At 49.6% G+C, this 15,856-nt stretch overlaps 1 protein-coding gene across 2 annotated transcripts in view; it reads left to right on the forward strand.

Annotated features, from left to right (window-relative positions):
- Window positions 1-447: 447 nt before the first annotated feature.
- Window positions 448-15,856, forward strand: part of LOC119810211 (myosin VIIA and Rab interacting protein) — a 130,054-nt gene continuing 114,645 nt past the window's right edge. For both annotated transcript variants that reach the window (XM_038323581.1, XM_038323582.1), the window contains exon 1: window positions 448-557. In XM_038323581.1, coding sequence (XP_038179509.1) covers window positions 448-557 — 110 coding nt within the window. The remainder of the gene's footprint in view (window positions 558-15,856) is intronic.

Raw genomic sequence — 15,856 nt, forward strand, 5'->3', positions numbered from 1 at the left:
TTTGGTTTCCTTCCTCCCTCCCTCCCTCCCTTCTTACTTTCTTTCCTCCTTCCTGTGGTATCCCATGCTAGCCTAGAGTTCACTCCATAGCCCAGGATGGCCTTAAACTCCTGATCACTCTGCCTACTCCCAGTTGCTGGGGTCACAGGTGTGCAACACTGTGCCTGACAGACAGATATCTTTGTTTTAATTTAAGAGTTGAGAGCATGAAACTGGCAGTTGCTCGGTCATCCTCCTGGCTGCAGTCTGGTCTGGGGTATCCAGAAGCAGCAAGTGTGAGCTCAGAGGAGCATACAGCCTTAGCTTGTGCCTCCACCAAACACGGCATTTAGCGCTGGGTCAATGGAGGGTGGATTCCATCCACGCAGAACTTGTTCTCATCCCCAGTCTGCGGTCTCTCCTTTCCCTCTCCAGATCTATTTCCGTCATCCGTGTTTAACTCTGACCATGGGGAGGAAGCTGGACCTGTCCGGTCTGACAGATGATGAGACGGAACACGTTCTCCAAGTGGTACAGAGGGACTTCAATCTCCGCAAGAAGGAGGAGGAACGGCTAAGGTGAGATGGCTTCTGCCTGACCGCGTGGGAGCCACAGGGCTCAGCTGTCAGAGTCACACACCTAGGTTTGTGGAGTGGCCACCCTACCCTTTGTTGGAGGGTTTCCCACAACCAGTGACATGTGACAGCAGGTGCCTGGCCCACAGGTGTGACACCTGCATTGCCTTAGCAAGAGTCTGGCTACTGAGCCACAAATATCACCTCAAAACTTCAGGCATCTAGTGTTTGTGTCATCTCCGTGTGGCTTGTGTTTAAGATGCCCGGGAGAGGTTTAGAAGCAGTGAATAGAGGAGATGATATTATAGGAAATATTATTTCATTCTTAGCAATTCCTTTAGTGAATGTAAAACTCACGGTGCAAGAGTTCCACAGTCTCAGGCTGAATTCATTCTTGTTCCTCCCAACCAGCTGTGTTTTTGTGGGTTTGAGAGGGCAGGTCTCAGGTGTGGCGTTTACCCCGTGACAGTGATCACTTCTCCAGTGCTGACAGAAAGGGAAGGACACAAACAGGGGTGTGGGAGACATGGTATGAAAATATAAATCAAGGTGAAGAAGTCCCAGGAAGAAAAGGAGGAGAAAGCAGACATCCTGCTGGCCCTGCCCCGGGCATCCTGCTGCTCCTGCCCCGGGCATGCAGAATTTGCCTCACGGACCCTCGCAGTTCTGCCATTGTGACTCCCAGTTTACACAGAGGGGCTGACTGATTTCAAAGCAACTTGAAAGGAGAGGTTTTACTTGGCTCACAGTTTGGGGGTGCAGTCCATTCTGGCAGGGAGGCATGGCGGAGGGAGCATGGAGCTGAGGGTCACAGGGTACCCACAGTCCTGAAGGAGAGCAAGATGTGAGCCAGCGCTCACTAGGCTTCTCTGCTCCTGTGTTTCCTGGGCAACAGTGCACAGCCCTGTGGGTCTTCTCTCCTCTGCCACACCACTCTGGAGACACCGGCTCAGACACAGCTAGGGGTGTAGCTACTAGCTGATCTAACCAAGGGGACATCTGACTGTCACCCATGGTATTATGTAGGCAGTGAAAATAAAAAGACAAGATTTTCCAATGCAAAACACAAGTCCTCTGCTCCACAGTGAGGGTCACCCTGGGTTCTCCTGGCATGGCCTTCATGGTGAGGGTCACCCTGGGTTCTCCTGGCATGGCCTTCATGGTGAGGGTCACCCTGGGTTCTCCTGGCATGGCCTTCATGGTGAGGGTCACCCTGGGTTCTCCTGGCATGGCCTTCATGGTGAGGGTCACCCTGGGTTCTCCTGGCCTGGCCTTCAGGTTGAGGGTCACTCTGAGTTCTCCTGGCCTGGCCTTCACGTTGAGGGTCACCCTGGGTTCTCCTGATACCACCTTCATAAATCTGAACACATGCTCCCATTACTTTATCCCGGTGGACTGCCTTTGAATGATGTTCTGGGCTTTGAATGATGGAGTGCTGGCCGGCTTGTTCTCAAGCCTTTATCTTTAGCTTCTTGATGATTGTTCTCTTGGTTTTGGCTTAGTTTTTCTCCTCACCATTGTTCTAGTTTCCTTCTGTTGCTGTGACACAATATTTGACCAAAAGCGACTTCAGGAAGGAAAGGGTTTATTTCAGCTTACAGGTTACAGTCCGTGATTAAGGAGGGGCAGGGCAAGAACACAGACAGAGCCATGGAGGAACTGCTGGCTGGCTTGCTCTCAGGCTCATGATGAGCTAGCTTTCTCATACAGCCCAGGACTACCTGCCTAGGGAATGGTGCTGCCCACAATGGGACTGAGTCCTCCCACATTAGTGAAGATAATCAAAATAACCCCCACAGTCATTCCCACAGGCCAATCTGATCTGGGCAGGCCTCTGTTGAGACCTCCTTCTCCAGTGACTCTAGGCTGTCACAGGTTGACAGCACACACTGACTAGGACAGTCATTTTTCAAATTTAATACAGCAACCTCCTGTTCCATGAACTTCACCGTCTTCTCTCAATTTGGACAGAGCAGTGTCCATATGCTGAGCCCAGCTCTCCCTCTGTAACCAATCAGCTTTACTTCCCTTGTCTTTCTGCAGAGCAGTTCACACCCAGTGCCGAGGGCCACCACGTGCTGGCCCAGCACTAAGGGCCTCCGCACGCTGCTCTGCAAGCCCCTTGGAGTCTCTCTGTTTGGTCCATGGCTTAATGTTTGGAAGCCAAGAGGTAGCACTTACGCAATCATGCCTGGAGATGCTCTCTGCACCCCGCCCACTCTCTGTCGTTGCAGGATAGCCAGTGTTTTCTGGAAACTGTAGACTTCCCCAGGTTCTCTCAGCTAATGGGACCCTTAGGGTGAGGTAGCCCTTAAGTGGGCTCTCTCCTCTCTGCTATGGCTTGGCCTACAGGTTCAGGAAGTCCACATCTACTCAGGGATTATCAGATTTATTAATCTTCCCTTGATTCATTGCGCTGATTTCTTTTACTGTCGGTCCCTTTAAGAACGACAAGCAGACGGAGCCTTGAAGGGCTGCTGGGCCCGGGCTCTGCTAAACAGGATGCAGTGAGAATAACAAATTAATTAGCGTTAAGACACCGCACCTCCAGCTCTGTCGGCAGTGGCTTGCGTTTTCCCAGCAGTGGGGTTTGTCATCTACAGGAAGCGTCAATTAGACCTCTGGAAGGAAAGATCCTCAGGTAGTATAACAATAACCACGTCTAAGGCCATGGCCAGGGGCCGTAGCTTGTCCACTTTGTGTTTCCTACAGTTTGATTTCAGGGTGGGGGAGGGGTCAGTGCGGTACTTGGGTCAGGAACCCACACAGCTTCTGACCCAGTGTGGTTTGGGTGGGAAGCAGACCGAGAGAGGTGAGATGCCCTGACTAGAGGCAGTGATGTAACAAGTTCTGGGGGTTGCTAGGGTTCAAGCAGTCTCTGGCATTCAGAACCTTGCAGTGGAGGGGGATTAGGAGTGGGGGTGGTTCAGCCATGCTTTTGCCTCCACTGGGCTCCCAGAACAATGCCAGGTACCCCCAAAATAATGATGGTGTGTGTGGGTGCATGTGTGCACATGTGTGTACACACATCCACCCATCCATCCACCCACCCACCCACCCATCCATCCATCTACCAACCCACCCACCCACCCATCCATGTACCCACTCATCCACCCACCCATCCATCCATCTACCCACCCACCCACCCATCCATCCACCCACCCACCCATCCATCCATCTACCAACCCACCCACCCACCGACCCACCTACCCACCTGTCCACTCATCTGTCCACCCAACCATTCATCACGAATGGCCACCTTCCAAGCTCAGGCTCCAGGAGTTTCCTACCTCTCGCCAGCAGCTGTGTGGTGTCAGCGTTAATGAAGGAATGTGTAGTTTGAATGAGAAATCTCCCCTCTTGGTGCAAGTGTTTGGTTCCCAGTTGGTGTTGTTTGGAGAGTTGTGGTACCTTTAGGGAGTAGAGCTTCTCTGAAGGAAACAGCTCATTAGAGGGCAGACTTTGGGTTTTATAACCCAGCCCTACTTCCTGCTAACTCTTTGATTCCTGTCTGTGGATGCAATGGGACCACCTCTGCCGTGCCTTCCCTACGTTTCCTTGAACTGTAAGCCAAAATAAACACTTCCAACCCCATGTTGTTTCTTATCAGAACACAGTGAGAAGAGGAACTAATGTAGAAACGTGTGTGTGTGTGTGTGTGTGTGTGTGTGTGTGTGTGTGTGTGTGAGAGAGAGAGAGAGAGAGAGAGAGAGAGAGGGAGGGAGGGAGGGAGGGAGGGAGGGGGAGACGGAGACAGAGTATGGGAGAGAGTGTGTACACATGAGGAGGTACTAGACAACTTGTGGGAATTGGTTCTCTATCCCGCCAGGTGGGTCCCCGTCTTCAGACGTGGCAGAAAGCACTTTTACCTGCGAAGCCATCTTGCCGGCCCCTCAATCACCATTTCCTAAATTGGAAAGAGCACAACATTTAATAAAAGGAATTAGGCTCTTTTCCATCAGAGATTCATTTTCATTTTAAACAAATGAAAATTTTATGACACAAAATGAAATTTTTAAAAAGTTTTTGTTGCTGAAAGTGAAGCTCCTTTGTCTTCACTGCCCACTGTTTGGGATGCCACAGTTGGTGTGATGGATTAACCACAGCCCTGTTACATCTGCTTTTAAAGCTTGCCTGTACCCAGTTAAAACATGGATACCTTGTCGTTTCTGGTAAACCTCTGTTCCTAGTGCATCTGCTGCCCACACTTCCTCCCTGGCTGTCCTTGCTCTTGAGATTTGTGTCAACTGTAGCATTAACATCTTTGGTTAATGAGTCTGTCATTTCTGGAGGAGGGTGCTGCAAGGTTAGCCAGCCAGTCACCTTCTGTGAAAGATCAGTCTGCGGGGTGGGGAAATAGCTCAGTCAATAAAGTGCTTGCCATGTAAGCCCGAGGACCTGAGTTCAAACCCCAGGACCCACATTAGAAAAATGCTGGACATGGAGACTTGTAACCTCCCAGAAATGGGGAGATGGAACTAGGTAGATCTCTGGGACTCATTGGCCAGCCAGCATAACCCACTTAGTGAGTTCTAGGCCAGTGAGAAACCCTGTCCCAAGTTCTTGAGAAACACTTGCAGTTGACCTTGCAGAAACACCTGTAGCTTCCACACACACATGTACCACCAGCGCATGCACAAGCACATACATGTGTGCACACATGCAAACGCACACACACATAAGCATATGTATGCCCACACATAGTGCACATATATAAGCACACATGTGTACATACATATACAAGCACATACATGTACACATACACAAGCACATACACATGTGCACATACACATACAAGCACATACATATATACACACACAAGCACGCATACGTGCACATACATATACACAGGCACACACACATGTGCATAGACATACACTCAGGATGGTAACTCTGGGGGCAGAGCCAGTGCGTTCTGTGGTAGCATGAGAGGCTGACTCTGCTTGGTTTGAGAATGTCCATATGGTGGGAGAAAGCCCAGCCAGTGGAAAAACATGTGAAGAACTCAGGGCCCTGTATGAGGCAGGAGACCCCAGGGAGTGGAAAGGGGATGGAGCAGAGAGAGACTCAGTCTCACAGCCAGAGTGGGCCTTGTGAGATTTTGGTTCTTAGATCTCCTCTTTATTGCTGGCATTCTGTTAATAATGGAAAGGCCAAATATATTACAGCAAAGCTGTTGGGTATTCATTCATGCGCTTCAGGATCTTGGTTCTGAATGTCAGGAGCCTCTGGGGAGAAGGGAGGTAATCCACAGGGGAGGAGAAGAGAAGAATTCATAATGGAGTAAAGGCCTTTGTCCTTGAGGAAGATTCCAGAGGCAGAGCAGAGTCCCACAGGAGTGCTGTGATCTGTATAAGGTGGGAGAGGCCAAGCAGACTTCCTGAAACAGAAGGCATCTAAGCCTTAGGAATTTCCAGGCAGATTTAGACACAGGTCAGGGAGCAGGGAGCCTCTTGGGTAGGTGATAGGGAAGGGAATGTATCTCCAACACCCAATCAGGACTGGCAGCCTGTGGTAGGGAAACCCCTTCCTGGCAATCCTGCTTTCGCTGTCCTAATGGCAGCTAATACTGTGATGCTTTGACCCTTGCCCCCTTCCCCCACAACCCTGGGGAAGACTTGTTCTTATTTGTTTACAAATCGGAGAAGCTGAAGCTCCACAGATCCTCTCAGGTTCTCACAGTGAGAGGTGGATTCAAACCTACTTAGAGTCATGTGGAGAGAGGATGGTAACCACTGTCCTTGGTGTGACCCTAGAGCAGAATGGATGAAATGGGGGCCATGCTGGAAACCCCAGCACTGTGATGTCTAATGCCTGCTGTGTGCTCAGGGGTGGGAGAGTTACAGGGTTTGTGTCCATGTGTGGTGAATGATACCATAGCTACCGACCATGCATGCCTTCTGCATTTCAAGTGCTTCTTGTCCCAAGAGGAATATACTCTAGAAAACACATGCAGGATTGAAAGGATCAAACGTGATAATGGAATGCAGAATGTCCTCATGGTTTTTATATTGGTTGTACCTTGAAATGTTCCAAAAATGACATCTTAAGTGCCTTGCTACTCTACTGCTACCTTTGCATAATGTGGATGTGGTAGTTTGAATGTAATTTGCCCTCATATGTAGATGGAAGTTTCTGTCCCACCCAGTCCCTCAGCTGTTCAGTCAAAAAAAAAAAAAAAAACAAAAACAAAACCACAGAGTCCTATATTAATTATAAACCGTTTGGCCTATTAGCTCAGATTATTATTAACTAGTTCTTACAATTAAAATTAACCCATAATTCTTATCTATGTTTAGCCACATGGCTTGGTATCTTTTCTCAGTAAGTCATTCTTATCTTGCTTCCTCTGCATCTTGTGGGTGACTGTGTTTCTGCCTTTCCTCTTCCAAGAATTCTCCTAGTCTGATCACCCCCATCTATACTTCCTGCCTGGCTACTGGCCAATCAGTATTTTATTAAACCAATGCAAGTGACAAATCTTTACAGTGTACAAGAACATTATCCCACAATACCCATAATCTCAGGGAGTGACACTATTAGGAGGTGGGTATGGCCTTGTTGGAGGAAGTGTGTCACTACAAGGGTAGGCTTTGAGGTTGCCTACGCTCAGGATACTGCCCAGTGTCTTAGTTGACTCCCTGTTGCCTGTAAGATGTAGCACTCTTAGCTCCAGCATCATGTCTGCCTGCACGCTGCCATGCTCCCTTCATGATGATAATGGACTGCACAGTAATCGAGTCACCCCAATTAAATGTTTTCCTTATAAGAGTTGCGATGGTCATGTGTCTCTTCACAGCAATAAAAACCCTAAGACAGTGGACACCCAGGTGTTTTAACTGGCGTAATGTTTTGAGCTTTGCCAATATTTTAATTAATTAGTGTGGCCATAGATGCCTGGCTAAGCAGTTTAGGACTTGTAAGATTAAAAGGGAAACCTTTCTTCTCAATCAGGGTGGAGTGAGTCCTTTTTTAAAATTATATTTATTTTTAGTGTGTGTGTGTGTGTGTGTTTATGTGTGTGGGTCTGTGTGTCTGTCTGTGTGCCTGTCTATGCACATGTGCCACATCTGGAGGTCAGAGGACAGCTCGCTGGAGTTAGTTCTCTCCTTCTGTCATGTGTATTCTGGGGTCAAGTGCAGGTTTTCCAGCTCGGCTGCAAGTGCCTCTCCCCACCAAGCCCTCTTGCTGCACTGCTTTTTTTAAAGACAGGATTCAAGTACCCTCCTGCCTCTGAATCCGCTCTCTAGCTGAGGATAATGGGTGACCTTGAACTTCTGGACCCTCTGCCTCCACCTTCTGATTGCTAGGACTGTGTGTGTGTGTGTGTGTGTGTGTGTGTGTGTGTGTGACCACACCCTGTTCATGTGGAAGGAAAGCCAGGGCTCAGATCCTGCTAGGCAAGCGCTCCAGGAGCTGAGCCACACCCCCAGCCCCAGAACACTCAGTCCCCACCCCTCCCCCACCTATATGTCAGTCTCAGTGTGTTCTGTCACACCTGTAAATCTAGGGTAATTGCTGAGTCGTCTCAGCGAGAAGAGAGCAGCATTGACCGCAAAGCCTTTCAGAAGGAAAGTGTGCCACGTGCACGCCATATTGGCAAGGGATCTGTGTGTGCCACCAGACAGAAGGAAGCCTTCCGTGTTTCTCTGCTGGCAAAGGTGGACCAAACGCATTCTGACCTTCAAATGACACATGGCTTCTCTTGGGATTAGAATATGTGTGTGCTAGGCAGGGGCTCTGCCACCAAGCTGCAGCCCCAGCTGGACACGTGACTTTTGAACGGCCTCCTTCATAGTGTGTGCCACATCTTTGACACACTTTCCTCCAGGGCATGTTGGCAGGGCTCAGGGGAGTGTTTCCACGCAGAAGGGCCACACCAGTACTGTGCTTTGCTTTTTAATCTCTGAATATGGGGGCTGACGGGGAGGCTCTGGCTGGCTCTTCTGCAGTCATTAGGAGCGGTTTTCTAAGGCCTGCTCTGTGCATCCTGATCTTTATTTACTTTCTCATTGCAAATGTCAGCAGCTCAGCTGTTGAGCCCTGATAAAGCTTTTGTGGCTCTCATTCAAGGCTGACCTTTCGCACCCAGTCCTCTGGCCCGCCTTTCTCTGGCACTGAGTATGGCCGAGAACTGGCCTCCAGGGGTGGTGGAGAGATGCTTCCCTGGAGCCATTAGTAAACACAGCTTTCTTCAGCCACAGTAACCCAGCTATCCCTCTGCTCTATGCAGCTGGTACACCGAAGTTTTCCTTGTTCCTGTGGACGTCCCTGCTCTGAGAAGTGGGTCTTGGATGCAGGGCCAGCAGCTGCCTCCCTGTGACTCAGGCCTGAGGCCAGAGCTCATGACCTCCGTCCCTCCGTCCTTCCGTCCGTCCCTCCCTTCCTCCTTCCTCCCTCCCTCCCCTCTTTCTTCTGTGTTTACATGTTCCCATGTGTGCAGGCACACATGCATGCATATGCACACACACAGATACATTATGGGGGTCTATCAGGCTTATAATTCCAGGTTTCAGTTCATTGTTTGGGGGAAATCAAGGCAAGAACTTGGAGCAGCCAGTCACATCACAGCCACAGTGAACAGCAGAGAGAAACTAATGATATCTGCTAGTGTTCAGCTAGCTGCCTCCATCACTCAGTCCAGGGCCCCAAACCAAGGAATGGTGCTGCCCACTTGCGGTGTGTTCTTCTTGTACAATTAATGCGACCCAGACAACCCCTCACAGCTATGCATGCAGGCTTTAATCTAGATCAGTGGTTCTCAACTTCCCTAACGCTGTGACCCTTTAATACGGTTCCTCATGTTGTGGTGACTCCAACCATAAAATTATTTCATTGCTACTTCATAGCTATAATTTTCTGCTGTAACCCCTGTGAAAGGCTTGTTTGATCCCCAAAGGAGTCTCGACCCACAGGTTAAAAGTCGCTAATCCAGAAAATCCTTCTCTCCATAGGTAAATGTAGATTGTGTCACATTACAGTTGGAATCAACCGTCAGATTGTTCAGGTCATGGAAACGCTGGGACATGGGGCAGGCAGCGTTGTGATCACAGGCAGGCAGGTTTCAGGGAACAGCCGAGTGTGCAGAACAAAGCCCCTGGGTGTAAGGGGCGGGGGTTCAGGGACCCCGTTGCTTCATGGAAAACTGAATAAGTGAGGACACTAGAGAAAGGGTCTTCAGGATTCAGCAGGGGTGCTGGAGGCTGGCCTGAGAGGCAAATCCTTCCCAGAATTCTCTGGAAATGAGCATGCTTCCCCAGGTCCTAAACCCAAGGAAAGTTAATAAGAGAGAGAAAAGGTATAAAGTTTCTGAGGAAAGTACCGCTTGCCAGCCAGCGTAGAGATGCCGCTGACTTGGAAGACTTCGTGGCTAGTGCTGGAGGTGCACCCTCTGGTTGAAGGTGAAGATCGGTGTTCCTGGAGACCTGGATAGATGTGTGTAGGACAGAGTGGTGTCTGTTGTCAGAGCTAAAAATGTGTTTCTGCCTCAGCTGCTCACGGCTGTCAGGGGTATGAATGCAATCAATATTAGAAGTTTATAGACAAGCTATGCTCCATGCAAATCTCATGACCGATGTTCTGAGACACAAAGCATGTAGGGAAACCAAGTCCTTAAAGGGGCAGCATCAACACCCAAGTCTGTAAGTGCTATTAACTTTGCAAAGAGGTTCAAATACAGCACCACCCCACTTCCAGAAAGTGTTTATTGGTCACCATCTTCCAGGGATCAAAGGATGCTACAAGGTGACATTCTTCTGGGCCCTCAGAGCCCAGTGCTTCCTTCCGTTAAATGCGTTTTCAGCTGGAATAATGGAGAGGACAGGGTTGGTTAGGGGATCTGGAGACGAAGCTCAGTTGGTGAGTGTTTGCCTAGTGTGCTCGGAGTCTGGGTTTGATCCTCAGCATTGTGTAAGTGAACTGTGAGGGGGCAGACCTGCAATATCAATGTTCGGTAAATCGAGGCAGAAGGATGAGAAGTTCAAGGTCTACCCTGGGCTAAAGAACCCACTAAAGGAAGAAAGGGAGAGATGGAAAGGGAAAGAAGGAAGAAGTGATGGTTATAGGATTTCCCCCCACATTCCTGGGAATTCAGATTTCTTTCTGTTCCTGAAGGGCTGGTTTCTGGGGCAGATGACTGGTACAGGCTAACAGGTAGGATGGGGTGGGGTGGAGTGAGGTGGGGGAGGTAAAGCAGTGGAATTCGTGTGGTTGCTGAAGAGACGGGAGATAGATGGTAGACTATAGACGTGATATATGGAGATGGGAGGGCGACTCCCGTAGGCTGAGCCCATGGCCTAAGTGTGTGCTTTTTACCCGATGGCTCCAGCAGGAGGCGGTAAGGAGGGCTGCCAGCTCCTAATGGATGGTCCCTGCTGAGTGTGTTCATACTGACTTGTGTACAGCCAGGTACAGTGGACTGAGACTCCTGAAGACATAACAGGACCAGCAGGTGGCATAGCACATCACAGCCTCCCTTCCTTCTTCCCCAGGGGTTCTTCTCGGGTTCTAGTCTCCCCCCCCCCCAGTGATTTCTATTAGATTTTTCCATTAAAATGAAGTAACTGAGCCACATCAAGGTGTCAGCCCTGAAACCACCTGCTTTTGTGATCGGGCTGAGCTCAGCACTCACTGGATGCCATAAGGTGGTATCACTATGCCCATACCGCAAAGATTGGATGCAGAGAGGTCATGGACCAGAAGTCACCCAGCTTGGCTCTTCCTGGTGGCTAAGCACAGACCTGTCTACCCTTGGCTGCCAACCTCCAACCACACTGACTCCTTAGTGCTTACGGTCACCAAGTCTTGGATGTTAGGGTGGGAAGGACGTTTGAGAGATATGACTTGACACATTTCCTGCCTTCCTGTCAGCAAGGGACTCTCTTTTCCAGTCAGAACAGAGTGGACAGAGAAGCCAGCGTGATGCTCATACCTCACTCAGGGCAGTCGAGAAACCTTGTAGAAGAGAACCTTGGAGTTTGTTCCGTCAAACGACATTGCTTTTTTCTTTCTTTTCTCTTTTTTCTTTTCTTTTCTTTCCTTTTCTTTTCCTTCTTTCTTTCTCTTCTTCTTTCTTTCTTTTTTTTTGGGGGGGGGGTTGACCATCAAGAACAGAAAAGGCAGTTTGGCTTAAGGAATCAATAAAAATTTGCCAGAAGGTCATTGGAGACTGGTCCTGTCTTTGTTCCGACTCTTCTTCGCTTGGTCTTTGCTTGGTGTGGCAGGGCTCTTCAGAGGCTGTGAGTCTGGCTGCCGACTGCTGCTTCCTGAGACGGAAGTGACTCATGTACATATAGGGTCAAATCGCTTGTGTCCTGGACAGCAGCAAGTGCTGCTTCTCACAGGCCAGTAATTCTCAGGGAGAAATCATCTCATTTTCTTGTAAGTTGGGGGTCTCTGTACTTTGTCTTCAGCAAGACACTGTGTGTTCTGTCATGTGTTTTATGTCCATCCTGTCCCATCCCTGTGTGTCACCCTCCCCACTGCTTTGACAAGGGACAGGTGTGAACAACCCCAAGATATCCTCTCTAGGCCAGGATTTTCTAGACTCTCCAAGCTGGGTCCATCTGGTCAGGGGTCAGACAGAGTGCTAGCCTCTACCCTGTGGCTGGGGCTGTCTCTGTGACCAGGGTCACATAGTGCTTGTACATTTGAGGCCCGTCATCAGCAGAACTGGAATTGGTCCAGTGATCACACAATGTGGCCTTTCTTTGCGTTTGCCCTTCAAGTATGAGCCAATGTAAGAAGAGTGTTCACGGAGTCAGGAAGGCTCCAGAATGCCTGGAGGTCCCAAGAAAGCCAGAGTAATAAGGAAACACGAGCCTAGCCTGGTGACACGGGCCTGTCACCCCAGCTACCTGGGAGCTGAAGCAGGAAAAGCCTTTCTGGGCTACACATTTCAGAGCCAGCCCAAGTAACTTAGCAAGACGCTGTCTCCAAATGAAAAAGTCAATGCATAAGTAAAGGGGTAGGGGAGGAAACTGATGTAGCTCAGAGCCCGTGAATTTGCTTAGCATGCTTGGGGCCCAGAGTTCAAACCCCCAATAGCAGAAGTAAATGGGGGGGGAATGGATGGAGGGAGAAAGGAAGGAAGGAAAAAAAGAACATAATTACAATAGGCAGGCTGTTAAATAGTGACCACCATTAACCTTAACTATACCAAAAGCAGATTTTGTTTGGTAGCATTAGCAGAGCTTTTCATGACTCCGAATTCAGTGGGGGAGGGGAAGCTTCATTTTATGTCACAGGACGGATATGTGTGCTTTTGTGGGGGAAAGGGCAACTTTATTGCTAAAGTGAATTGAGTCTCAGGTAGAGCTCTGAAGTTGAGAGAGACGGGGAGAGAGAGAGAGAGAGAGAGAGAGAGAGAGAGAGAGAGAGAGAGAGAGAGAGAGAGAGAGAGGGGAAGGAGATCCCCGCTGCTTCCAGCCAGCTGTTGATAAGCTGAGGTCTCCATGCCAGGAGGCAGCAGAAACCTGGTGCCACCCACAAAGCAGAGACAGCCACACCTGTGTCACCAGCACCCAAGCTGGAGGAAGAAAATGGCCAAAGCCCCAAAGAGCCTCTGCTCGTCCTTAGTCCCCCCCCCCCCCCCAGGATTCTGCCACTCCTGACTTCTGGGAACAGTGCACTTTGCCTGTTTCCGACCCTGTAAATAGAATCACACAGTGGATCCTCTTTGGAATCTGGTTTCCTCCTCTTTCTTATTTTTTAAAATAATTTATTTTCATTTTAAATTATGTGTATGTCTTTGGATTTTTGTGGGTACATGCATGAGGGCAGTGCCCTCAGAGGCCAGAAGAGGGCGTCATACGCCATGGAGCTGGAGTTAGAGATGGCTGCGAGCCACCTGATGTGGGTGAGGGGAACTGAGCCCCGATCAAGTGCCCTTAACTGCCGAGCCTTCTCTCTAGTCTTGGAGTCCATTTCTTGTTCTGTTTCTGAGTTTGGGCAACATGCTGCATGCATGCGTGTGGCGTGGACCACCCATTGCCTGTGGAATTCAATGTATATCTGACCAAGCACGGACTTGCTGGTCCCACCTGGGGATGGGTTAGAGCAGATGCTGCCGGTTTGTCCTCTTCTATCCTTGGCCCTGTGTGAGTGAGTGGGACTGCCAGTTCTTCTCACCCTCACCAAAGCATGGTAGTTTGTATCAACTGTTCTGGGGGTCAGCAGCTGCTTATGTAGTGGATGAGGGTGCGGAGGCGCGGGCAGTTGCTAAATACCCTCATCCTAAAAGTGAAGAACCATTGTGCAATCCTCAAGATAGGCTGTAGAGCCCCGTCGTCTGAGCCGTGGCCATAGGAGCTGACCCTTCCTGGGCGCTGACTGCACCGGCTGATCCCGTCCCACTGATGGGCGCTGACCGCACCGGCTGGCCCCGGCCAGTGTCCTGTCACTGACTCCCCATCCACTTCTGTGAGCTTTCCTGTCAGGAATTAGAATAGCATCCCAGACATCAGCCATTATGTTCATCTGTGTGTGCTCATATGTTGTTTGCACGTGTGCATGCGGGTACATATGCAATTGTGTGTGGAGTTCAGAGGTCACTGTCGGGGGTCTTTCTATAGATCTCCTCCTTATCCTCTCACCGAAGCTGGTGCTCAGCAGCTGGGCTAGGCTGGTGCTCAGCAACCCTCAAGGATGCACTTGTCTCCACCTCCCCAGGACTAAGACTATGTTGCACCCCGTCACACCTGATTCTAAAGTGCACGCTGGGGCTCTAGACGCTGGTCCTCATACCGTGCAGCGGTCACTTTACTCGGCCCTGAATGTCACTTGGAAAATGTCATTTTTGGATGCTAGAAAACTCCACGCTGCCCCTAACTCTCATTTTGAATTCAGGTTAAAAATTTTTTAACTCCACTGAATAGTTTCCTAATGAACCTCGGGGTCCTCTTGTGTTTCCTCTGTCTTTTTCATCCAGTGTCTGATGGAAGAGGCTAAACAGCCCCGTGCAAGGACAGTATTAAGCCCTGTCAGCCTACGGAGGAACCTTCCACCAGGCAAGCAGCCAGAGGGGCAACGTGCTATTCTGAGCTGCTTCTCTCTGTGGCCTTTGGGAGGGATGCATCTTAGCCTTATGCAGCTATGTGGGAAACCAGACCACAGGTAAAGATATGAAGCATGAGGCCAAAGAGAGGACAGTAACTAAGGGCAAGTACTGCCCTTCCGGGGGACCCAGGTTCAGTTCCAGCACTCACCCTGAGCAAATCACAACTACCTGTCTAACTCACCAAAGCAAGCTCCAGGAGAGCTGACACCCTCCTCTGGCCTCTGTGGGGACCTGCACTCCTGTGCACACAACTACACAGACACGTGACACGATCCTCTGGTCTCTGTGGGGACCTGCACACAACTACACAGACACGTGACACCGTTCTCTGGCCTCTGTGGGGACCTGCACTCCTGTGCACATACCTACACAGACACACACAGACAACACACAAATACCTAATTAAAACACAATACGTATTTAGAATAATACAAGGTAGAATTTAACAAATACAACCACTGGAAGTATATTCATATAGCACAGTCCCTGCCCGTGTGCAGTGGACAAAGAGAGGCAGCTGGTGGGGCATTTGTAGTCTCTGATATTTGCAGAACATCGGCAACCCTGTCCCTAAAAACATCATAAAGTTGAGAGCATTGGAGGAAGGTATCTAATGTCACCTCTGGCCTTCACACACATGAACACACATACAGAAAAAAATTATTAAGCTATAATTTCTAAATAGATAGGTTTTTTTTCTTTCATGTTTTTGCTGCCTGTATTTCAGAAGATAATGGAACTGTAAATTTTTTTTGTAGTTCTGGGTTCTGTTGTTTTCAAAAGATCGTTCTGTCGTGATTAACGGTCGGCTAATAGGATAAGGTAAAGCAGAGAAGCCAGTGTTCTCCTGAGAAAGTGAGTCTGCGCTCATCAAATCAGGAGCGGTGCTGGAAGTCGGATGAGGTGTGTGTAACCTCTCGGTGTGCGCAGTGTGTGTGGTGGGCAAAAAGCGTAAGTGTGCATCTGCACAGCTGTGTGTGCTTTTCATCACTCGGAGCTCATTTCAGCCCCTCCCCTCTGTAGGGTGAGTAAGTGTGTATTTTTGTGTGTATACACGGGTCTTCGTGCACGTGTGCGTGTATTTTTGTGTGTATACACGGGTCTTCGTGCACGTGTGCGTGGTGGACTTGCATGCGTGTGGAGGTCAGAGGCCGGCCTCAGCTGTCGCCCCTCAGTCACTGTCCACCTTGTTTCCTGAGGCAGGGTCTCTGGCTGGCCTGAAATCCACCAAGTAGACTGGACTGAC

Source organism: Arvicola amphibius, chromosome 3 (assembly GCF_903992535.2).
Source record: "Arvicola amphibius chromosome 3, mArvAmp1.2, whole genome shotgun sequence".
In the NCBI taxonomy this organism is placed as follows: domain Eukaryota; kingdom Metazoa; phylum Chordata; class Mammalia; order Rodentia; family Cricetidae; genus Arvicola; species Arvicola amphibius.